The following is an 18,966-nucleotide window of genomic DNA, read 5'->3' as shown; positions in this document are numbered from 1 at the left end:
GTAATGTGAGACCACCCCTCTTGTCTTAGCACTTAGTTTAAGTAAGCAAACCTATTAGTGTGACATGAAAACAGTCTTTGAATAACCCTGCCATTGTCCTATTGCATAATACAACCTGTAATCTTATCACTTGCTGGAAGACAGATGAAAGACACCCTCTGCAATCATCCACAGTGAGTAAAACACAACAGAACCGACTCCTACTGACAAGATATCTGTCATAAGACTAGCAGTTGATTTGAGTACTATGAGACAAATCTAGCCATTAGATGCAAACTACACAGCTGTACATTTCTAACCCCCAGGATGATGATGGCATACTTAGTTTGTTGTACTGCACCAGGAGCACTCTGCAGCACTTTTAAATTTGCTTTTAATGAAAATTGCATTACAAATAAAATGTATTATTATTGTTGTCATTATAGTTTAGTTGTTCATGTATGTTCTATGTGGGAAATCCTCTATTATTTTTTTAAACACGCTTTATTTTCATTTTCAAACACATCCACAACTACAACCCCCACTGCCCACCCACCCTCCCCACAGATCCATACACAATCCCCCACCACACTCCCATCCCTCCAGGCATGCCATCTGAAATAACATGAATTAAATTAAACCATAATAAAAACTAACAAAGTAACAAGCATAAATTAAACGAACAAAAGGGGAAAAAATTAACTAAAAAAAAGGTAAATAAATAAGCAAAAGGGAAAATGAGAATAGAAGAGAAAGCTTTGAGAACTAGATTGCCAGTCCATCAACCCCAGCCACCAACCGAGTATCTAAGTCTAAAAAGGGTTTCCAAGTCTAATGGAATTTGGATATAGATCCTCTAGTGATCTCTGATCTTTTTAAATTTCAATGACTGCATAGCCTCTGCAATCCAACGGGCGAAAGTAGGAGGGGAAGCCTCCTTCCACTTGAACAGTATCAATCTCCTAGCTAATAGAGTGGTGTAGGCCCACAGATTTGCCCGAGTAGCATTTAAATGTGCCCCAGCTGGAACCACCCCAAAGATGGCACTCAGAAGAGAAGGTTCAAGTGGGAAACATAAAACAGCGGCCAAGGCCTCACAGATGGAATGCCAGAACTGAGTTAGTTTCGGGCAGGACCAGAACATATGCAAGAGACTGCAGGGGCTTGTTTGCGCCTGTCACATATTGGGTCGAAATCTGGGTTAATTTTAGCCAATTTCTCGTTGCACCGGTGAAGGTGGTGCACAACTTTGAACTGGATTACGCCATGTCTTGTGCATGTAGAGGAGTGTGTCCTCTTAATTACTAGATCCCAAGTTCCCTCTGGAATGGACATTTCCACATCACTCTCCTATTGAGTATCCAGCAGTGAAGTCAGTTGGACCTGGTCCTGCCACGCCTTCAAGTAGATCAATAATTCTCAGATTGTCCCTGCGTGACTTCCCCTCTAAATCCTCACACTTATCGGATAGGAAAGCCACCTGTTTAGTGAGACTTTGTAGCTTGCGCTCCAGGGATGTAGTTTCATCCAACCAGTGATTTGCCCCCTTTTGCAATTCTGTCACACAGCTAGACAGTGCCCCAGCATCGGATGTGACTGACGCTAAGTTGCCATGCAGTTCGGTCCGTATCAATGCAATTTCGGACCTCAGAGACATTGCCAAAGTACCTATTTTAGCATCCATGGAAGCACAAATGTCCTCTTTCAGTGATGTTAACTCAGATGTTATATCACCTTGAAGTGATTCAATAGCACTGAGAACAGCCATTGTCCAAAGCAGTGGGGTTAAGTTGGTAGGTGTTAGCCATCGTGATGGCACCCTTAACATGTGTAGCAGGCATAGTGTGTAGTTATAATATAGTACTCAAAAAGACGTCGTAATAAAAATATATACTGCCAGAATGATTATTTGTTTCCAAGTGAACAAAATGGGCAATGTAGATACAAAAGCACCACTGTTTTATTGAATTATTGAACAACTGTCAGGGAGCTCTAAAATCTTCCGTCTACCCACTCATCACGCCACTGCAGAAATCCTCCATTATTTGAAATGCAGAATACAGGCAGCGTAAAGACAAAAGTAGGTTATATAGCAGTGTGCACAATTCATGCATGTGTTTGTGCAGAGAGATGGTACCTGGTAGCGTTGAATGGAAAAGGGCCAGAACCAGTGTTCTTCCACTAAAAGGCTGGTTGGCTGCGTTCCTGAAGACAGGTACACAGAGACGCACCAGGATGAAGTAGCCGTAGAACAGGCAGCCCAGGATCTACCCAACAAGAGATGATCATGAATGGACTGCATTTATATGCACTTTTCTAGTCTACCAACCACCCAGAGCTTCACCATGTATGTCTCACATTCACCCATTCACACACACGCACATGCCGATGGCGGAGGCTGCCATGCAAGGCGCCAACCTGCTCATCAGGAGCAGCTAGGGGTTCAGTGTCTTGCTCAACGACACTTCGACATGCTTTCAGGAGAAGCTGGGGATCGAACCAGTGACCTTCCAATTACTAGATGACCCGCTCTACCTCCTGAGCCATGCCGCCCCCTATGGTGACATAACTAGAAATTACAATGCCATGAAAGCAAGCTGAGTTTTATTGATTACAGGCACTGTTATGAAATAACTGATAAGTCACTTAACACAAACAAAGAATTTGATTTGGTGTGATGCTCACATGAAAAAACTTGACAAAATGCAAAAAGAAAATACGAGTAGGAAGACTAAGAGTGTCAAGCAATATCAATATTTAGAAAATCTAAGAATGTCAAGATGGTAAAGGAGTAAATGGATTTGGGTAAGTACATTTTCACAGAGTGCAAAATGAAAATAAACAAGAATATCTGCATTATTGAACATCTGCATAGCAGAAAACGTGGATAGTGGGCCTCTAATATGCAGTGCTCACACATCGAGTATAGCAGACTGCAACATGGTTCTTAACACTGCTATTAGCAGTGTTAAGAACCATGTTGCGTTGGTAAAATAACATATTAACACAGACATTAAAAATGTGCAACACACTGAATGATTGATGCTCCTGAAGCTATTCAGCGTTTAGGATGCAGCACTTAAAAAGGGTCACATTTTGGCAAAATGTGAAGCAATGCTGAACAAGGTGAAGCGATATTTCAGACTGGTTGCTGTATAAACCGCACACATTTCAGCAGCAATGCTGACGTTATCTCTTTTAGGCTCCAGCTGCACATGAGCCCACGTAGTCACACAGCAGTTCATATTTCAACCAAGAGATGGCAGACAGTCACTATGACCGATTTAAAACGGAGAAGCTCAAAGGAGATTTACAGATAGAATAAACATGTTCCTTACCTTGCCCGCTGTGACAGCAACGTAATCCCATCTAATATGAGGATTCCTTTGAATAGAGAAAAAAAACAAAACAAAAAAAACAAAAAAACGATGTCATCACTTGAAAATTCAAGATGGTGCTTTTGTTGAGATGCAGATAAATAAATACCTCTGCATTTATATTGCATATTGTGTTGTGGTAGGGCATGTCATATTTTGTTATACCACGATCTCCCATACTATGCTATGTTATGTTATGTTGCATTATGTTATGTTATGTATCCTACCGAGGGTATGATTCCCTGTAGATGAGTGTCGGACAAAAGAGGAAGTAGAGATAACTGGATAATGTGGGGAACCTGGGGGCCTCTCCTGAAGAGCATAACAAACACAACACTGCATGAATAAAGGCTATTTCTTGTATTGCAGAACTTTACCTTCTGTGGAGCCACGTTGTCTCTGTACATGATAGGACAGGTTTGCCTCCCACTTAAAAGACATTTATAGTAAAATCTTGCTTAGTTCTGGTTAAGTTATTCACTGGTTATGGACATATTTATCCTTGGTATTAACTCTACCACGTGAGCCATTAGGTAGCCACACCATGGTGCCTCTTCGTCCCTTTTCTCAAAGTAGGCTGGTAATGTCACTGTGACTAATGATACTGCCTGTGGGGGAAATGCACCTTGCACCAGTGCAGCACTGTACCTTCCTTTGGCTTGTTCTTCAAGATAACAGGAATGATTTCCCTTATGAAGGAGTAGCTCTTCATCAAGAATCGAATCTAATAAACAAAACAAAATATGCAATATATTAGTCATATACATTTTCACATGGACTCTATTCATTGCAGATACTTAAAATGTCCCTGTAGCTGTACATATATTGGTGCGAATGACCTAAATCTGCAACAGCCACAGTCTTTGAGCTCTCTGGAATTGAGATATGTACACTACCGTTCAAAAGTTTGGGATCACCCAAACTATTATGTGTTTTCCATGAAAAGTCACACTTATTCACCACCATATGTTGTGAAATGAATAGAAAATAGAGTCAAGACATTGACAAGGTTAGAAATAATGATTTGTATTTGAAATAAGATTTTTTTTACATCAAACTTTGCTTTCGTCAAAGAATCCTCCATTTGCAGCAATTACAGCATTGCAGACCTTTGGCATTCTAGCTGTTAATTTGTTGAGGTAATCTGGAGAAATTGCACCCCACGCTTCCAGAAGCAGCTCCCACAAGTTGGATTGGTTGGATGGGCACTTCTTTGAGCAGATTGAGTTTCTGGAGCATCACATTTGTGGGGTCAATTAAACGCTCAAAATGGCCAGAAAAAGAGAACTTTCATCTGAAACTCGACAGTCTATTCTTGTTCTTAGAAATGAAGGCTATTCCATGCGAGAAATTGCTAAGAAATTGAAGATTTCCTACACCGGTGTGTACTACTCCCTTCAGAGGACAGCACAAACAGGCTCTAACCAGAGTAGAAAAAGAAGTGGGAGGCCGCGTTGCACAACTGAGCAAGAAGATAAGTACATTAGAGTCTCTAGTTTGAGAAACAGACGCCTCACAGGTCCCCAACTGGCATCTTCATTAAATAGTACCTGTTAGAGCCTGTTTGTGCTGTCCTCTGAAGGGAGTAGTACACACCGGTGTAGGAAATCTTCAATTTCTTAGCAATTTCTCGCATGGAATAGCCTTCATTTCTAAGAACAAGAATAGACTGTCGAGTTTCAGATGAAAGTTCTCTTTTTCTGGCCATTTTGAGTGTTTAATTGACCCCACAAATGTGATGCTCCAGAAACTCAATCTGCTCAAAGAAGTGCCCATCCAACCAATCCAACTTGTGGGAGCTGCTTCTGGAAGCGTGGGGTGCAATTTCTCCAGATTACCTCAACAAATTAACAGCTAGAATGCCAAAGGTCTGCAATGCTGTAATTGCTGCAAATGGAGGATTCTTTGACGAAAGCAAAGTTTGATGTAAAAAAAATCTTATTTCAAATACAAATCATTATTTCTAACCTTGTCAATGTCTTGACTCTATTTTCTATTCATTTCACAACATATGGTGGTGAATAAGTGTGACTTTTCATGGAAAACACGAAATTGTTTGGGTGATCCCAAACTTTTGAACGGTAGTGTATATATAATCCAGTGCGTCAAGTAAATTCTTTGAGACAGTACAAGCCTGTTTCATGCCATAAGCAATCATCAGCTGTCAATAAAGCTACTCGGGAAAGAACATACCACTTACTTCCTCGTCTTCGTCACCTGTGATGTGCACCTGTGCAGGTGCACATCACCTGCACAACGTCCAGTGGGGAAGGGAGAGGTGCGACATTCAAAAATTCAAAAACATGTGATCGCTAACGGTCCAATGGGGGTTGGGGATGGTATTTGTCTATTGTCATGGTTTATTTGTAATTACAAAATAGGTGCTTGTATCTATGTCTGCAACTGCTGGCCAATTCATTCCTGTTATTCAATGTGGACATTTCTGGTTTGCAAATTATAAAATATTTTTCAGTTAGACATAGATTGCACATTTTACTACTGGTTGAATATGCTGTGTTCGCTGAGAGAATTTCCCAGGTGGTTGAATAATTAATGTTTCTGTCCACCAATGACCAAATATAACGGCTTAAAGATGTTACATTCTTTAAACTAATTAAATTATTCAACCACCAGGGAAATCCTTTCAAAGAACAAAGCATATTCTACCAGTAGTAAAATGTGCCAACTATGTCTAACTGAAAAATATTTTATCATTTGCAAACCAGAAATGTCTACGTTGAATAACGGGAATGAATTGGCCAGCAGTTGCAGACATAGATATAAGCACCTATTTTGTAATTACAAATAAATCATGCCAATAGACAAATACCTACCCCCACCCCCCATTGAACCATTAGCGATCATGTGTTTTTGAATTTTTGAATGTCGGACCTCTCCCTTCCCCATTGGACGTTGTGCACGTGATGTGCATGACGAGGCAGTAAATGGTATGTTCTTTCCTGAGTAGCTCTATTCACAGCTGATGATTGCTTGTGGCATGAAACAGGCTTGTACTGTCTCATAAAGAATCTACCTGACTCACTGGATTATACATATATATATATATATATATATATATATACACACACATTTTTTTTCAAATTTTATTTTCCTTCAACAAAATACCAGCTATGAAAAAAAAGTGTTCATTTTTAGGACATTAATGTGTCCAACTGGTGATAATGGGAGATAATCCCATCTGAAAATTTGTCTTGATGTGTTCAAGAACGGGGTGTAAAATTGTCCTCAAATAACTTTTTATATAAATGTATAACCTTGATGCCCGAATAGGTCAGGTAATCCATTTTTAGGTATACTTTGGATATTTTACACATTTTACATGTATTTTACATGTTGTGGTTAGTTTAAGAGTTTTATAGAATATACAACAGAAAGCCCACTACAGCATTAACACATTTTTAGGTGCTGGTGGATTATTTTAACAGTTTAAATGGAATTAAGGCATGGCACGTCATCAATCAGCATACTGCAAGGAATGATGTCATTATATGGATTTTTAAAATACATTTATCTATTCATAGTATATATCTGGTTTAATTTAAAGTATTTCAGGGCCTTTAGGGGCTAGAGCTTATCCCAGCAGGGAATGGAACAAAAGGCAGCAGGGCCCATACATATAATCTGTCATATTTCCATTCATACCTATGGGTAATTTAGTCTTCGCTGGGAAGAAACCAGAGTACCAAGACTTAAATCCATGTAAACATGCAAAATACACACAAGAACGAGAATCAAACCCAGGACCCTCTTGCTGAAAGGAAACATTTCCAACCACCGAGCCATTGCACTTCCCCATAGTGCTACAATTTTTTGAAATCATTATCGGATTATTCTTAAGCACTATATTTGGGAACTCTATTTTCTGAAGTCTTTGATGCAAAATTAATTCACAAAGCTGAATGTTAGTTCATGTGTCAAATAAGTGAGAACTGGCTTTGAACAAACCCAGGACCCTCTTTCTTTGAGGGAACATACATATATATATATATACAAATGATTTTTTTCCCCAGTTAGTTATTTCAGGCTGCTGGTTTAATGACACTGACAGCATTGTTCGACCCATGTCCCGTACTACAAATGAATGAACTGACCCAGAACTGGTTGAGCTGAGCATTCATATCTATCAGTACACCCATCGGTCAGTATATATGCCTTTACTGTTTATTTATATTCACTTGTACAATATAATTTTTTGCATATTTTTTCCCCTTGCTTTTTTTTCATTACGATCATTGAGAGAACTCACGAGGAAGCATGTCACTGTACTGCAGTGAAAAGCTTCCTTCTGTGCTGCCACTGCACTCTCTTGGAAGCCGTTTCAAATGACAAGTAAACTTGAAATTTGAAATGACAACATGTGACAAGTGTGAATCAACAGATCAGCATTGGGTTTTGCCAAGAGGCATTTTAGTATTATCTCAGACTTAGATGGGGCCCTGTGGTGTGACTACCTAATCACCCTGCCCCCAGAGTGAGGCTTTGGCTTTGGGAAACCAGGGCCAGAGGACTAAAGAGGATGAGGAGGTATTACCGCAAAGGCACTCTGAGCTCAACCACTGGCTATGCTGAGATCTGGTTTTTGTTTCCGAGCTCTCCACTATCAGCTTTGTCCTGGCAAGACGGCTTCCTTATTGCAATGCTGCTTATCAACACTGGTGAAAGGTGGCATTTAAATTTTAGGTTGATTACTAGCTTAGGTAATTGTTATCCTTGGCCATAAGGCGCTTTGGGTGATCTATTTGTTAATTGTGTCTTTAAGCTGGTGGGAGGTTAGAGAAAATGATGACTTTTTTTTTTTAAGGTAATGTCACTGTTTATTTTTCATTTATTGTGTTATTAGCATATAGATGTTTTACTGATATGAATGTTTTACTGGGGCTCCAGCATCCCTGCGACCCGAATTCGGATAAGCGGCTTGGATAATGTAATGGTTTGATTTTTTTTATGAAATTATTTTTTCTCCTTTAATGAGGCAAATCAAACAATTCACACTGAAATTCAACATATCAGACTTTACTATATCAGCCAAAAAGAAGTTAACCAAGCTAGATAAGACATCAAACCAAAGACAGCTTTACTGGTAGGTGACCATATAATAAGAGATGTCAAAAGCAAAGTTTTGAAAACTATCTGTCTACCCAACACTACAGTTAGTGACATGGTCCAAACACTGCCACAAGTGTTATTCGACCATCCGGGCACGGACACACTTATTGTGCATGTTGGAACAAATGACACTTGTCCTGGAATGGCACATGGCTCAGAGCTGTTAAAAAGAGACTTCATACACCTAATGGACACATTCTACAAAAAGCCAGATATTTAAGTCAGGTCCAATCCCGACTATAGGGAAAGGAATTGAACGTTTCAGCTGCTTGCTGGCATTAAATACCTGGCTTTCCTCCGCATGCACTGCTTAAAAACTGAACTTCACTGACAACTTCGAACTGTTCCAGGAGCAACAAGATGTTTCAGAATGGACAGGGTTCAGTTACACAGAATAGAGTCGGTGTTCACATAACCCACAAATTACCCACTCCCAACTCAGGGAGTTAGTGGCGAAAAATAATAATACAGGGCATTTTTGATTTGAATTTGGCTTGGAATGTTTTCGCTTGCTCATAACTGCTTGTGTTATTATAAAAATGATAGTTGATTGCTCTGTGCCCCATGATGGACTGGCGGCCTGTCCAGGGTGTCTCCCCGCCTGCCACCCAATGACTGCTGGGATAGGCTCCAGCATCCCTGCGACCCTGATTGGGATAAGCGGCTTGTACAGTTACATACATTGCATCCGGAAAGTATTCACACCCCTTCACTTTCCCCACATTTTGTTATGTTACAGCCTTATTCCAAAATGGATTAAATTCCTTTTTTTTTCTCATCAATCTACATACAATACCCCATAATGACAAAGTGAAAAAGGTTTTGTAGAAATTTTTGCAAATGTATTAAAAATAAAAAACTGAAATATTGCATGTACATAAGTATTCACACCCTTTACTCAGTACTTGGCTGAGGCACCCTTGGCAGCAATTACAGCCTCAACTCTTCTTGGGTATGAAGCTACAAGGTTGGCATACCTATATTTGGGGTATTTCTCCCATTCTTCTCTGCACAGCTATTTTCAGGTCTTTCCAGAGATGTTCAATGAGGTTCAAGTTTGGTCTCTGGCTGGGCCACTCAAGGACGTTCACAGACTTGTCCCGAAGCCACTCCTTCGTTGTTTTGGCTGTGTGCTTAGGGTTGTTGTCGTGTTGAAAGGTAAACCTTCGCCCCAGTCTGAGGTCCTGAGCGCTCTGGAGCAGGTTTTCATCAAAGATCTCTCTGTACTTTGCTCCATTCAGCTTTCCCTCGATCCTGACTAGTCTCCCATTTCCTGCCGCTGAAGAACATCTCCACAGCATGATGCTGCCACCACCATGCTTCACTGTAGGGATGGTATTAGCAAAGTGATGAGAGGTGCCTGGTTTCCTCCAGACGTGACGTTTGGCATTCAGGCCAAAGAGTTCAATCTTGGTTTCATCAGACCAGAGAATCTTGTTTCTCATGGTCTGAGAGTCCTTTAGGTGCTTTTTGGCAAACTCCAAGCGGGCTGTCATGTGCCTTTTACTGAGCAGAGGCTTCCGTCTGGCCACTCTACCATAAAGGCCTGCTTGGTGGAGTGCTGCAGAGATGGTTGTCCTTCTGGAAGGTTCTCCCATCTCCACAGAGGAACACTGGAGCTCTGTCAGAGTGACCATCGGGTTCTTGGTCACCTCCTTGACCAAGGCCCTTCTCCCCTGATTGCTCAGTTTGGCTTGGCGGCCAGCTCTAGGAAGAGTCCTGGTGGATCCAAACTTCTTCCATTTATGCATGATGGAGACCACTGTGCTCTTCAGGACCTTCAAAGCTGTAGACATTTTTTTTGTACCCTTCCCCAGATCTGTGCCTTGATACAATCCTGTCTTGGAGGTCCACATGCGATTCCTTTGACTTCATGGCTTGGTTTCTGCTCTGACATGCACTGTCAACAGTGGGACCTTATATAGACAGGTGTGTGCATTTCCAAATCATGTCCAATCAGTTGAATTTACTACAGGCGGACTCCAATCAAGATGTAGAAACATCTCAAGGATGATCAGTGGAAACAGGATGAACTTGAGCTCAATTTCGAGTGTTATAGCAAAGGGTGTGAATACTTACGTATGTACATGCAATATTTCAGCAAAAATTTCTACAAAACCTTTTTCACTTTGTCATTATGGGGTATTGTGTGTAGATTGATGAGAAAAAAAAGGAATTTAATCCATTTTGGAATAAGGCTGTAACATAACAAAATGTGGGGAAAGTGAAGGGGCATGAATACTTTCCGGATGCACTGTACAGTTTTTTTTGGGGGGGGGGATTTTCCCCCTTTTTCTCCCCAATTGTACTTGGCCAATTACCCCACTCTTCTGAGCCATCCCGGTCTGTGCTCCACCCCCTCTACCGATCCGGGGAAGGCTGCAGACTACCACGTCTCCTCCAATATATGTGGAATAACCAGGTGCTTCTTTTCACCTGAGTGAGGAGTTTCCCCAGGGGGATATAGCACATGGGAGGATCATGCTATTCCCCCCCGGTTCCCCTTCCCCCCTGAACAGGTGCCCCGGCCAACCTGAGGAGGCGTTAGTGCAGCGACTAGGACACATACCAACATCTGGCTTCCCACCCACAGTCACAGCCAATTGTGTGTGTAGGGATGTCCGACCAAACTGGAGGTCACACAGGGATTTGAACCAGCAATCCCAGTGTTGGTAGACAACGGAATAGACCGCCACGCCACCCAGATGCCCCAGTTACATACAGTTATGATAGTTATTGCTTTCCTCATGAGTGGACTCTTGGTGCCTTTTTTTTAATTTAGTTCCTTATATGGTTCTCTCTGGCTCGTCTATTCTATTCTTCTGCTGTGCTTTTCTTTGCTCTGCCCTATGTGTCTTTATGTTACATCCTAATCAGATTCTCCAGGCTCCCTTGCTGCTGTACACACACACACACACACACACACACACACACACACACACACACACACACACACACACACTTACCTGTTCCAGCGTGACAATGAAGCGTGAGGCCGGAGGCAGCTGTTTGTGTATGACAACATAGATGGGGAAAAGCCCCAGCGCGCAGGACTGAAGGGTGGCCAGGACCAGCCCCGTCCCCAGAGACAGCCTCATTTTAGAGTGGGTGTGGTGGTAAAAGGCTCCCCAGATGCCCATGGAGCAGTAGGGAACAAACAGTGTATAGGCAAACATTGTCATCCAGGCCCAGGCAACTGTCCAAAGCTTCCCAAAGGCATAGAAAAGCAGGTCAAACTCCAGCACCAGCCTGAGCACGTGGAACACAAAGAGTTCAAAGTTTTGCTGATCATCTGGTAATCTGATTTGAAGTGACGCTCACATAAAAACCCTCCAAAAAAACGGAGCATAAAACATCATTCTAAGACTAAGATCATCAAAAAAACTATAAGTATCTAAGAATCTGATTGCATGTACATGTCTAGAAATATTTTGGTTTTTTTTATTGCTAACATGCATTGGTCAAAACTGAAATCACATTGTCAAGACTCTTCACACAGCGAAACAGAAGTCTATGTGGACCAAACTGTGAATCATTTTTCATTGCTTTTACACAAAATGTATTCAATGACCACATTTTCCAAAATCCATGAACTCTTTTCACATTCATACTGCACCACCTGCAAAATACTATATATTTGCGGCACATTTTTCAAATATTAAAACACTTTTTTCAAAACTGTTCATGCATTTCTGCATCAACCATGTTGAAATATATAGAAAATCTTAGCAAAACATTTACAATAAAATGAACTAATAATCATTCCAAACACAGCTGATTACAACTTCAGCTGAAAGCCTACCCAGGTGTCCTGCTTCACCCCATTTTTCTCCCCAATTGTACCTTTCCAATTACCCCACTCCTCCGATCCAGGGAGGGATGCAGATTACCACGTGCCTCCTCCGCTACATGTGGAGTTGCCAGCTGCTTCTTTTCACCTGACAGTGAGGAGTTTCACCAGGGGGACGTAGCACGTGGGAGGATCACGCCATTCCCCCCAGTTCCCCCTCCCCCCGAACAGGCGCCCCAACCAACCAGAGGAGGTGCTAGTGCAGTGACCAGGACATATACCCACATCCGGCTTCCCACCCACAGACACAGCCAATTGTGTCTGTAGGGACACCCGACCAAGCCGGAGGTAACACAGGGATTCGAACTGGCGATCCTTGTGTTGGTATGAAATGGAATAAACTGCCACACTACCTGGACGCCCAGAAATTGCCATTGTTGACATGGTAATTGGCAACAATGCAATAAAACTGCAGGACATTTGGTACAGAGTGCTGGCATACAACATTACTTTTGGGAATGTGAATACGGTCAGCACAATGACATAAACAAAATAAGGATGATGCAGTTGTACACTGTACCCATTGAGAGAAATGGTAAACGTGTGAAAGAACTCTGGTATCAATATGTCGAGGTCAGACGTTTGTTCAATAACCAAATGGGGTACATACACAGCTATGCATAATGTAAAGTACTGTGGATTTACTGTATTTGAGAGTAATGGAGATGGAAGCCAGGCAAACTGCACATACATTCATCTTTGTGGATGAAGCTGGATTCAACCTGGCAAAACCATGCTATGGGGGAAGAAATGGGATTAGACAGAATAACTGGATGTCGGCCCTGTGATGGCCTGGTGGCCTGTCCAGGGTGTCTCCCTGCCTGCCGCCCAGTGACTGCTGGAATAGGCTCCAGCATCCCCGCGACCCTGACAGCAGGATAAGCGGTTCAGATAATGGATGGATGGCTAACTGGATGTCCCTGGCCAGAGAGGCGTTAACATCACTATGTGTGCAGCACTGTCCAATGATGGTTTGCTGTTACATAAACAACTGGTTGGCCCCTACAATACAGAGGTTCATTTCTTTTCTGGATAACCTGCAAAATCAATTTGTGCCAGCGGAGGAGAGAAGTCGAGGGGAAAAAAATTCCCCTACCTTGGTTATTGTGTGGGATGATGTGGCATTCCACCACTCTACTGCAGCCACAGACTGGTTTGCTGCACATCCCAGGTTATCGGTACTCTTCCTGCCTCCATAATCCCACCCCCTAAACCCCATAGAGGAGTTTTTCTCTGCGTGGAGGTGGAAGGTTTATGACAACCTTCCACATGACCAGATGTCCTTACTGGATGCAATGAATGCGGGGTGTGGAGACACTTCTCCTGAAGATTGCCAGGATTGGATTAGACCCAAGATGCATCGGCAGAGAAGACATAAGATGTGATGTTGATGAGAACTTGGGGCCAAATGCAGGAGAGAGGGAAGACTAGAACCCTCACAGTACTGTACAGTATGAGTGATTATACATGTTGTTGATGTTTGTTGTAATTTTTACTGCAGCCCTGGAATTATTTTTTTGTTTTAATGGTCAATACGTTCTTGTCCTATGAAAGCTCTAAGCCATATCGCATGAGTGTGTGTTCTTAGTCTGTTAATGATAGTGTTTGTGTATACTTGCATGTATAATGAATGTTTGTGTGTGTGTGTGTCTTGTGACTTTGACTGGGTCATTGTGCTGCTGTAACATGGGGGTTTATGGGATGCATTTTGTCAGGTGCTGAAGTGTGTCGCCGTCTTTTGCTGAAGCTGGAATTATTAATAGATACAAATTGTTCATACTGCATTGCTGTGACGGTTTGTTTTCCTGTAGTATGCTGCCTGGAGAATGCCCCATGAGGGTTTTCAGACAATGCTCCTTCACCTTCTCTTTCTAATTATATATTGTAGCTTTTTTTTTCATATGTATAAATAAAAAAAGTGGTGAAAGTGCTAATTCTTCTATGAAATACTGATTCATGTGAAATTCAAAGATTAAAGTTCATCATTCATGTAATGCTCCCTGTTGTGTAAATAATTTAAACTTTCATAGATTGTTTTCCCAAAGTTGATTAACATTTCATTCTGTGTAAAATAATCATCTCAACAAATCATTTTGTCTAGGATTGAGTCCCAAACTCATATTTCCCTTTAAATGAGTAAAATACAAACATTCGAGGAGATGAAATTATTTTACTCCCTCCTGGTGTGGTATATCAGTTTACTGCAAGAGTTTTCTTAAATCCAGAGGCTACATTTAGCATTACTGAAATATTCTGCTTAATTAAAACATTTTGTCACTTGTTTGAAGGAAATTCTTTGGAATAGTTATACTGCTGGAGTAATTTAAATTATTTTACCAGGGATCAGATGTTATTTTCACATCCTGGGAAAGTTATTGAGTTCCTTTACTGTCTTCCCGCCAATAATCAAATGTACAAAATGGGCGCACTAATTAAAGTTCCCACTTGCCTTTGTGCCAATGGGAATGAAAGCCCTCAACCCTGGCCTTGCAAAAAATGACCAAATCCTGTGCTGCCCAAAGCAACACTAGAAAGTCTCAGAAGGATTGATTGCTCTATCTGTCTCTAGCCAGATGAGTGGAGTGAGGAGGTGAGAGAGGAATCCAATAAGGCTTAGTTAGAGGCAAGTAGATAAGAAGGGAAGGAGAACATTCAGTGATGGAGTTTTGGCAAGTTGGTCCGGGTTTGTAAAGTTTGCAACATGGCAATGTCAGGGACACACACACACACACACACACACACACACACACACACACACACACACTAATAACAAATTCATATACAAAAAAAGTCCAAGCCAGTATCCAACCACTCACACACACAACATGTATATTGGGATGAACAGTTTGTAAGCCTACAGTCATGCACATAAACAGGTGGTTATTTCACACACAAAACATATACACACTCAGATTCTCTCTCTCTCTCTCTCCACCTCACACACACACATTCACAGAGATCCAGGCATAAGCATATATATATATTTTCCACTCATTTGTTGAGCACTTTTATCAACACCATTGATGGTTTCCGGAAGAAAAAAAACCCTGCTATATATATATATATATATATATATATATATATATATATATATATATATATACATACATACACACACACACACAGTCTGACAGACCTGCCCTGGTCAATGTAGTCAACGGCCAGTGTGCTGATGAAGAAGATGAAGAGCACGGCTATGAACATGTGGTAGATGGTTCTGATGTGACTGATCTCAAACAACTCACTGACAAAGATGAAGAAAGGGAAAACACCAGAACTGAGTTAACATAAACAGTTCCACTGAACGTACTGTGCTGTATTTTTAACCTTGTTTCAGTCATTTTACATATAAAATGCAGTACCATTTATTGATGGAAACAAAGTAAACAAATCCAGCCCATCCCAATTCCCAAATTTCTGCATTCAAAATCAAAGGAACAGCGCCAGTTAGTTGTCTTTATCACTCAATGCCACCTGAAAGACTTTTTGTCTTTCACTCACAGTCCCCAACAAGTTATGCAGTAATTGCAGCAAAAGATATCTGTTGAGGGTGAATACATACTAAGAGCTTTTTGTCTTATATTGTATTTATCTGGGAGGCATGCAGAACAAATAAAATGAAACAATGCCACAGACAGAGAGAGACCTTCTATAATCTACAAATCCTGTGAAAGTTTGCGGGATTAAGAATGACGTTAATGATCTGTGATATACGTAACCAATGTGAGTCCTATGTTTTGTTGTCAGGGTAAAGACAGTGACACAGTTATCTCTACTTACTCTAAAATAGACGCCCTGTCCATGAACACTTTGCCATCCTCCATCCTGTGGTTTCTGAAACCGAGCATACAGTCAAGTCAAGACAGACAGATAAACACACAGACACCAAAAAAGACACAGACAGTCATGCACACTTATTTCAATGGATGAATGTAAAGATAGTGACATCTAGTATATTGGCTGTCATAATCTCTCTGAGCAGAACGAGGGGATTACTTCTGTACTGGCATTCTTAATGCACTCCTGATGAGCCAGTGCTGATTTTTTTCCCGTTATCACACCTTGTCAGGGTCACATTTGCACTCTACCAAGTACGTTGTGTTCTTTTTGTGAAATTGCTTAAATTAATGACGTAAAAGTTGGAAAAAAAACCTCATTGAATGATTTAGCGAGCGAATGTCGAACTGTTAGCCTCGTAAACCAGACCAATCTGAATATTGGATCATATTGATCTTTTGTAAATTAGTGATTGGCCTCCTTTCCCCTGAGAGCTGTTCCAGAAATGCAGTTGTTGTCATAGAAAATCATTTCATATTGACTTTGTTCCCTCCATCGCTGTTGTATACAATCCTGCTGCATGGTGTCTCAGCTACTTTGCCCTCTTGGATCGGTCTCCAATGCTGTGACTGGACCACTCAGTTTTTGGAAGGGCCTCCAATGAGACGGACATCTGACCCAATCTTGCAAAAGATCAATGCAGTTGACTCAGGAGATTGGTCTGGCTCATGAGGCTACCCGGTTCAGGTTTATAGATAGATTTGATAAGGCAGTTACCTTTGAGGTAGCCAACTGAGCTTGGCTGTCCACTGTGATCTGTCATTTAGATTCAGGCTAATAAAAAAGAAACAGCTAAAAAGCACTTGGAATTAGTGTCCTAGTTATGCTCACCTGGATTTGGGGCTGTTTGTCATCTTATCCACTGACTGTTTCCTCAGGGTGAAGGGCTGGACTGACTCAGTTAGGGCTTGGTCTAAGAGATTGTTGAGCTGATCCTGGACCTGTTCCAAGACCTTCACCTTCACCTTCTATAACCAAGACAAAAGGGGAGTTTTTTTTTTGTGTATTTCCAGCAGCTGGTGACATTTTGGTAACAGACAGCCCAAGCCGCTGCCAAGACCCACGCTTCAGTGTACACCGAGCCTGATTCCCTCACCCCTTGGCCCTTGATGAGTGGAGGCACTGGCTGGAGTGAGCCGTCCACCCCTTCACTGTGTAGATGGATAAAAAAAACCTGGCCTACATCAGGACAGCCAAGAGCCTCAACTCCCACCAGGCCAGTTGGGCACTCTTCATCACACACTTTGACTTCACCATCTCCTACCGTGTCCTGGAGCCAAGAATCTTAAGCTGGACGCACTCTCCCTGCAGTTTAACCCTACCGATGTGGAACGAGCCCGAGCCCATCATTCCCAGTTCTCTCATCACGGCTCAAGTGACATTGTGTTTGTGTATCAAGGAGGCAGTAAGAGTGACTCCATGTCGTGTGCCAGATCCCAGAGGTGGACCACCGAATCGCCTCTTAGTGCCGAAGGCCATGCATCCTCAGCTTCCCATTGGGCCCATGCCTCAGACTTCACAAGCCACCCTGGGGCCACCAGAAGTCTGGAGTTTCTGGGGAAGAGATTCTGGTGGACAATGGCAGAGATAGACACATGGTCCTTTGTCGCTGTTTGCGCATACTGCACCTGAAGCAAAACCCTGCATCAATCTCTGGCTGGCCTACTTCACCCGCTGCCCATTCCCAAATGTCCCTGGTCCCACATCACCCTAGACTTTGTGTTGGGGCTCCTGCCATCACAGTTTCAACACTATTTTGGTGGTTTTGGATTGCTTTTCCAAAGCTGCTCATTTCATTCCTCTTCCCAAACTTCCCTCTGGTCAGGAGAATTGCCAAATTAGTGGCCCAATACATCTTCCATCACCATAGTCTGCCACAGGACATCATGTCAGACTGGGGTCCTCGGTTTGCCTCCAAATTCTGGAGGACTTTCGCCTCTCACATTGGCGCCTCTGTCAATCTGTCCTCTGGTTTCCATCCCCAGTTGAACGGGCAGACAGAGCGCATCAACCAGGATCTGGAGGGGATACTGAGGTGCTATGGACTGTCCCCCTTCCAGTGCCAGTGTGGGTAACAACCGGCCCTATTTCCCAAGCAGGAGGGTGATGCATAGATGCCCTCCGCACAGGCTCATGTCAAGTGCTGTCAGCACATCTGAACTGTGGTGTGCAGAGCTCTCCAACAGGCCTCAGCAAGGGTGCAGCACCAGGCCAACTGTAAATGGGTGTGGCTGTCCACCCTCAACCTCCCCCTCAAGCTGCAGTCCCGGAAACTGGCTCTCCGCTTCATCAGACCTTTCAAGATCGTACACTGGATAAACCTGGTGACCTACCAGCTTTACCTGCCTTCCTCCATGCGGGTCCACCCCATATTCCACTTCTCTCTAACGAAACCTGTCGTTTCGAGTCTTCTGGCCTCTTCCTCTTGACTCCCCCTTGACCCCACCTCATCAAGGGGGGTCCTGCCTGCACGGTCCACTGCATCCTGTCCTATCATCGGGTGGACCGAGCGATTAAGGACATGGTGGACTGGGACACCTGGTGGTACAGTCCAAAGGAGAGATCATGGCTTCTCCGTTGCAAAATCCTGGACCCCAGTCTTGTCAGTGACTACACCACAGTCTTCATCCTGACGCACTTGCTGGGTTAGCGGGAGCTGCCCATTGGGGGGGAAGGGCTCTGTCCCGACTGTGGGATCCACTACCTGGGGATACCACTAGATATCACCCTTCACCCATTCTTCATGCCCAGTCACGAATCACTATGTATTATTGTCACCTGATATACCTTCATTCA

The 18,966-nt window shown here is 42.5% G+C and overlaps 1 protein-coding gene across 1 annotated transcript in view; it reads right to left on the bottom strand.

Moving 5' to 3' along the window:
* The window catches only part of soat2 (sterol O-acyltransferase 2), a 21,949-nt gene extending 4,414 nt beyond the window's left edge, over positions 1-17,535 (bottom strand). Inside the window, exons 1-10 of the mRNA XM_056301654.1 lie at positions 17,435-17,535; positions 17,267-17,321; positions 17,002-17,138; positions 15,470-15,577; positions 11,450-11,732; positions 4,005-4,080; positions 3,584-3,668; positions 3,318-3,363; positions 2,117-2,246; positions 536-594 (exon numbers count right to left, since the gene is read on the bottom strand). Coding sequence (XP_056157629.1) covers positions 536-594; positions 2,117-2,246; positions 3,318-3,363; positions 3,584-3,668; positions 4,005-4,080; positions 11,450-11,732; positions 15,470-15,577; positions 17,002-17,138; positions 17,267-17,321; positions 17,435-17,535 — 1,080 coding nt within the window. The remainder of the gene's footprint in view (positions 1-535; positions 595-2,116; positions 2,247-3,317; positions 3,364-3,583; positions 3,669-4,004; positions 4,081-11,449; positions 11,733-15,469; positions 15,578-17,001; positions 17,139-17,266; positions 17,322-17,434) is intronic.
* Positions 17,536-18,966: the final 1,431 nt, after the last annotated feature.

This window comes from Lampris incognitus, chromosome 2 (assembly GCF_029633865.1).
Source record: "Lampris incognitus isolate fLamInc1 chromosome 2, fLamInc1.hap2, whole genome shotgun sequence".
Taxonomy (NCBI): domain Eukaryota; kingdom Metazoa; phylum Chordata; class Actinopteri; order Lampriformes; family Lampridae; genus Lampris; species Lampris incognitus.
The sequence above is the reverse complement of the archived record's forward strand: the minus strand, read 5'-3'. Positions and strand labels throughout refer to the sequence as shown.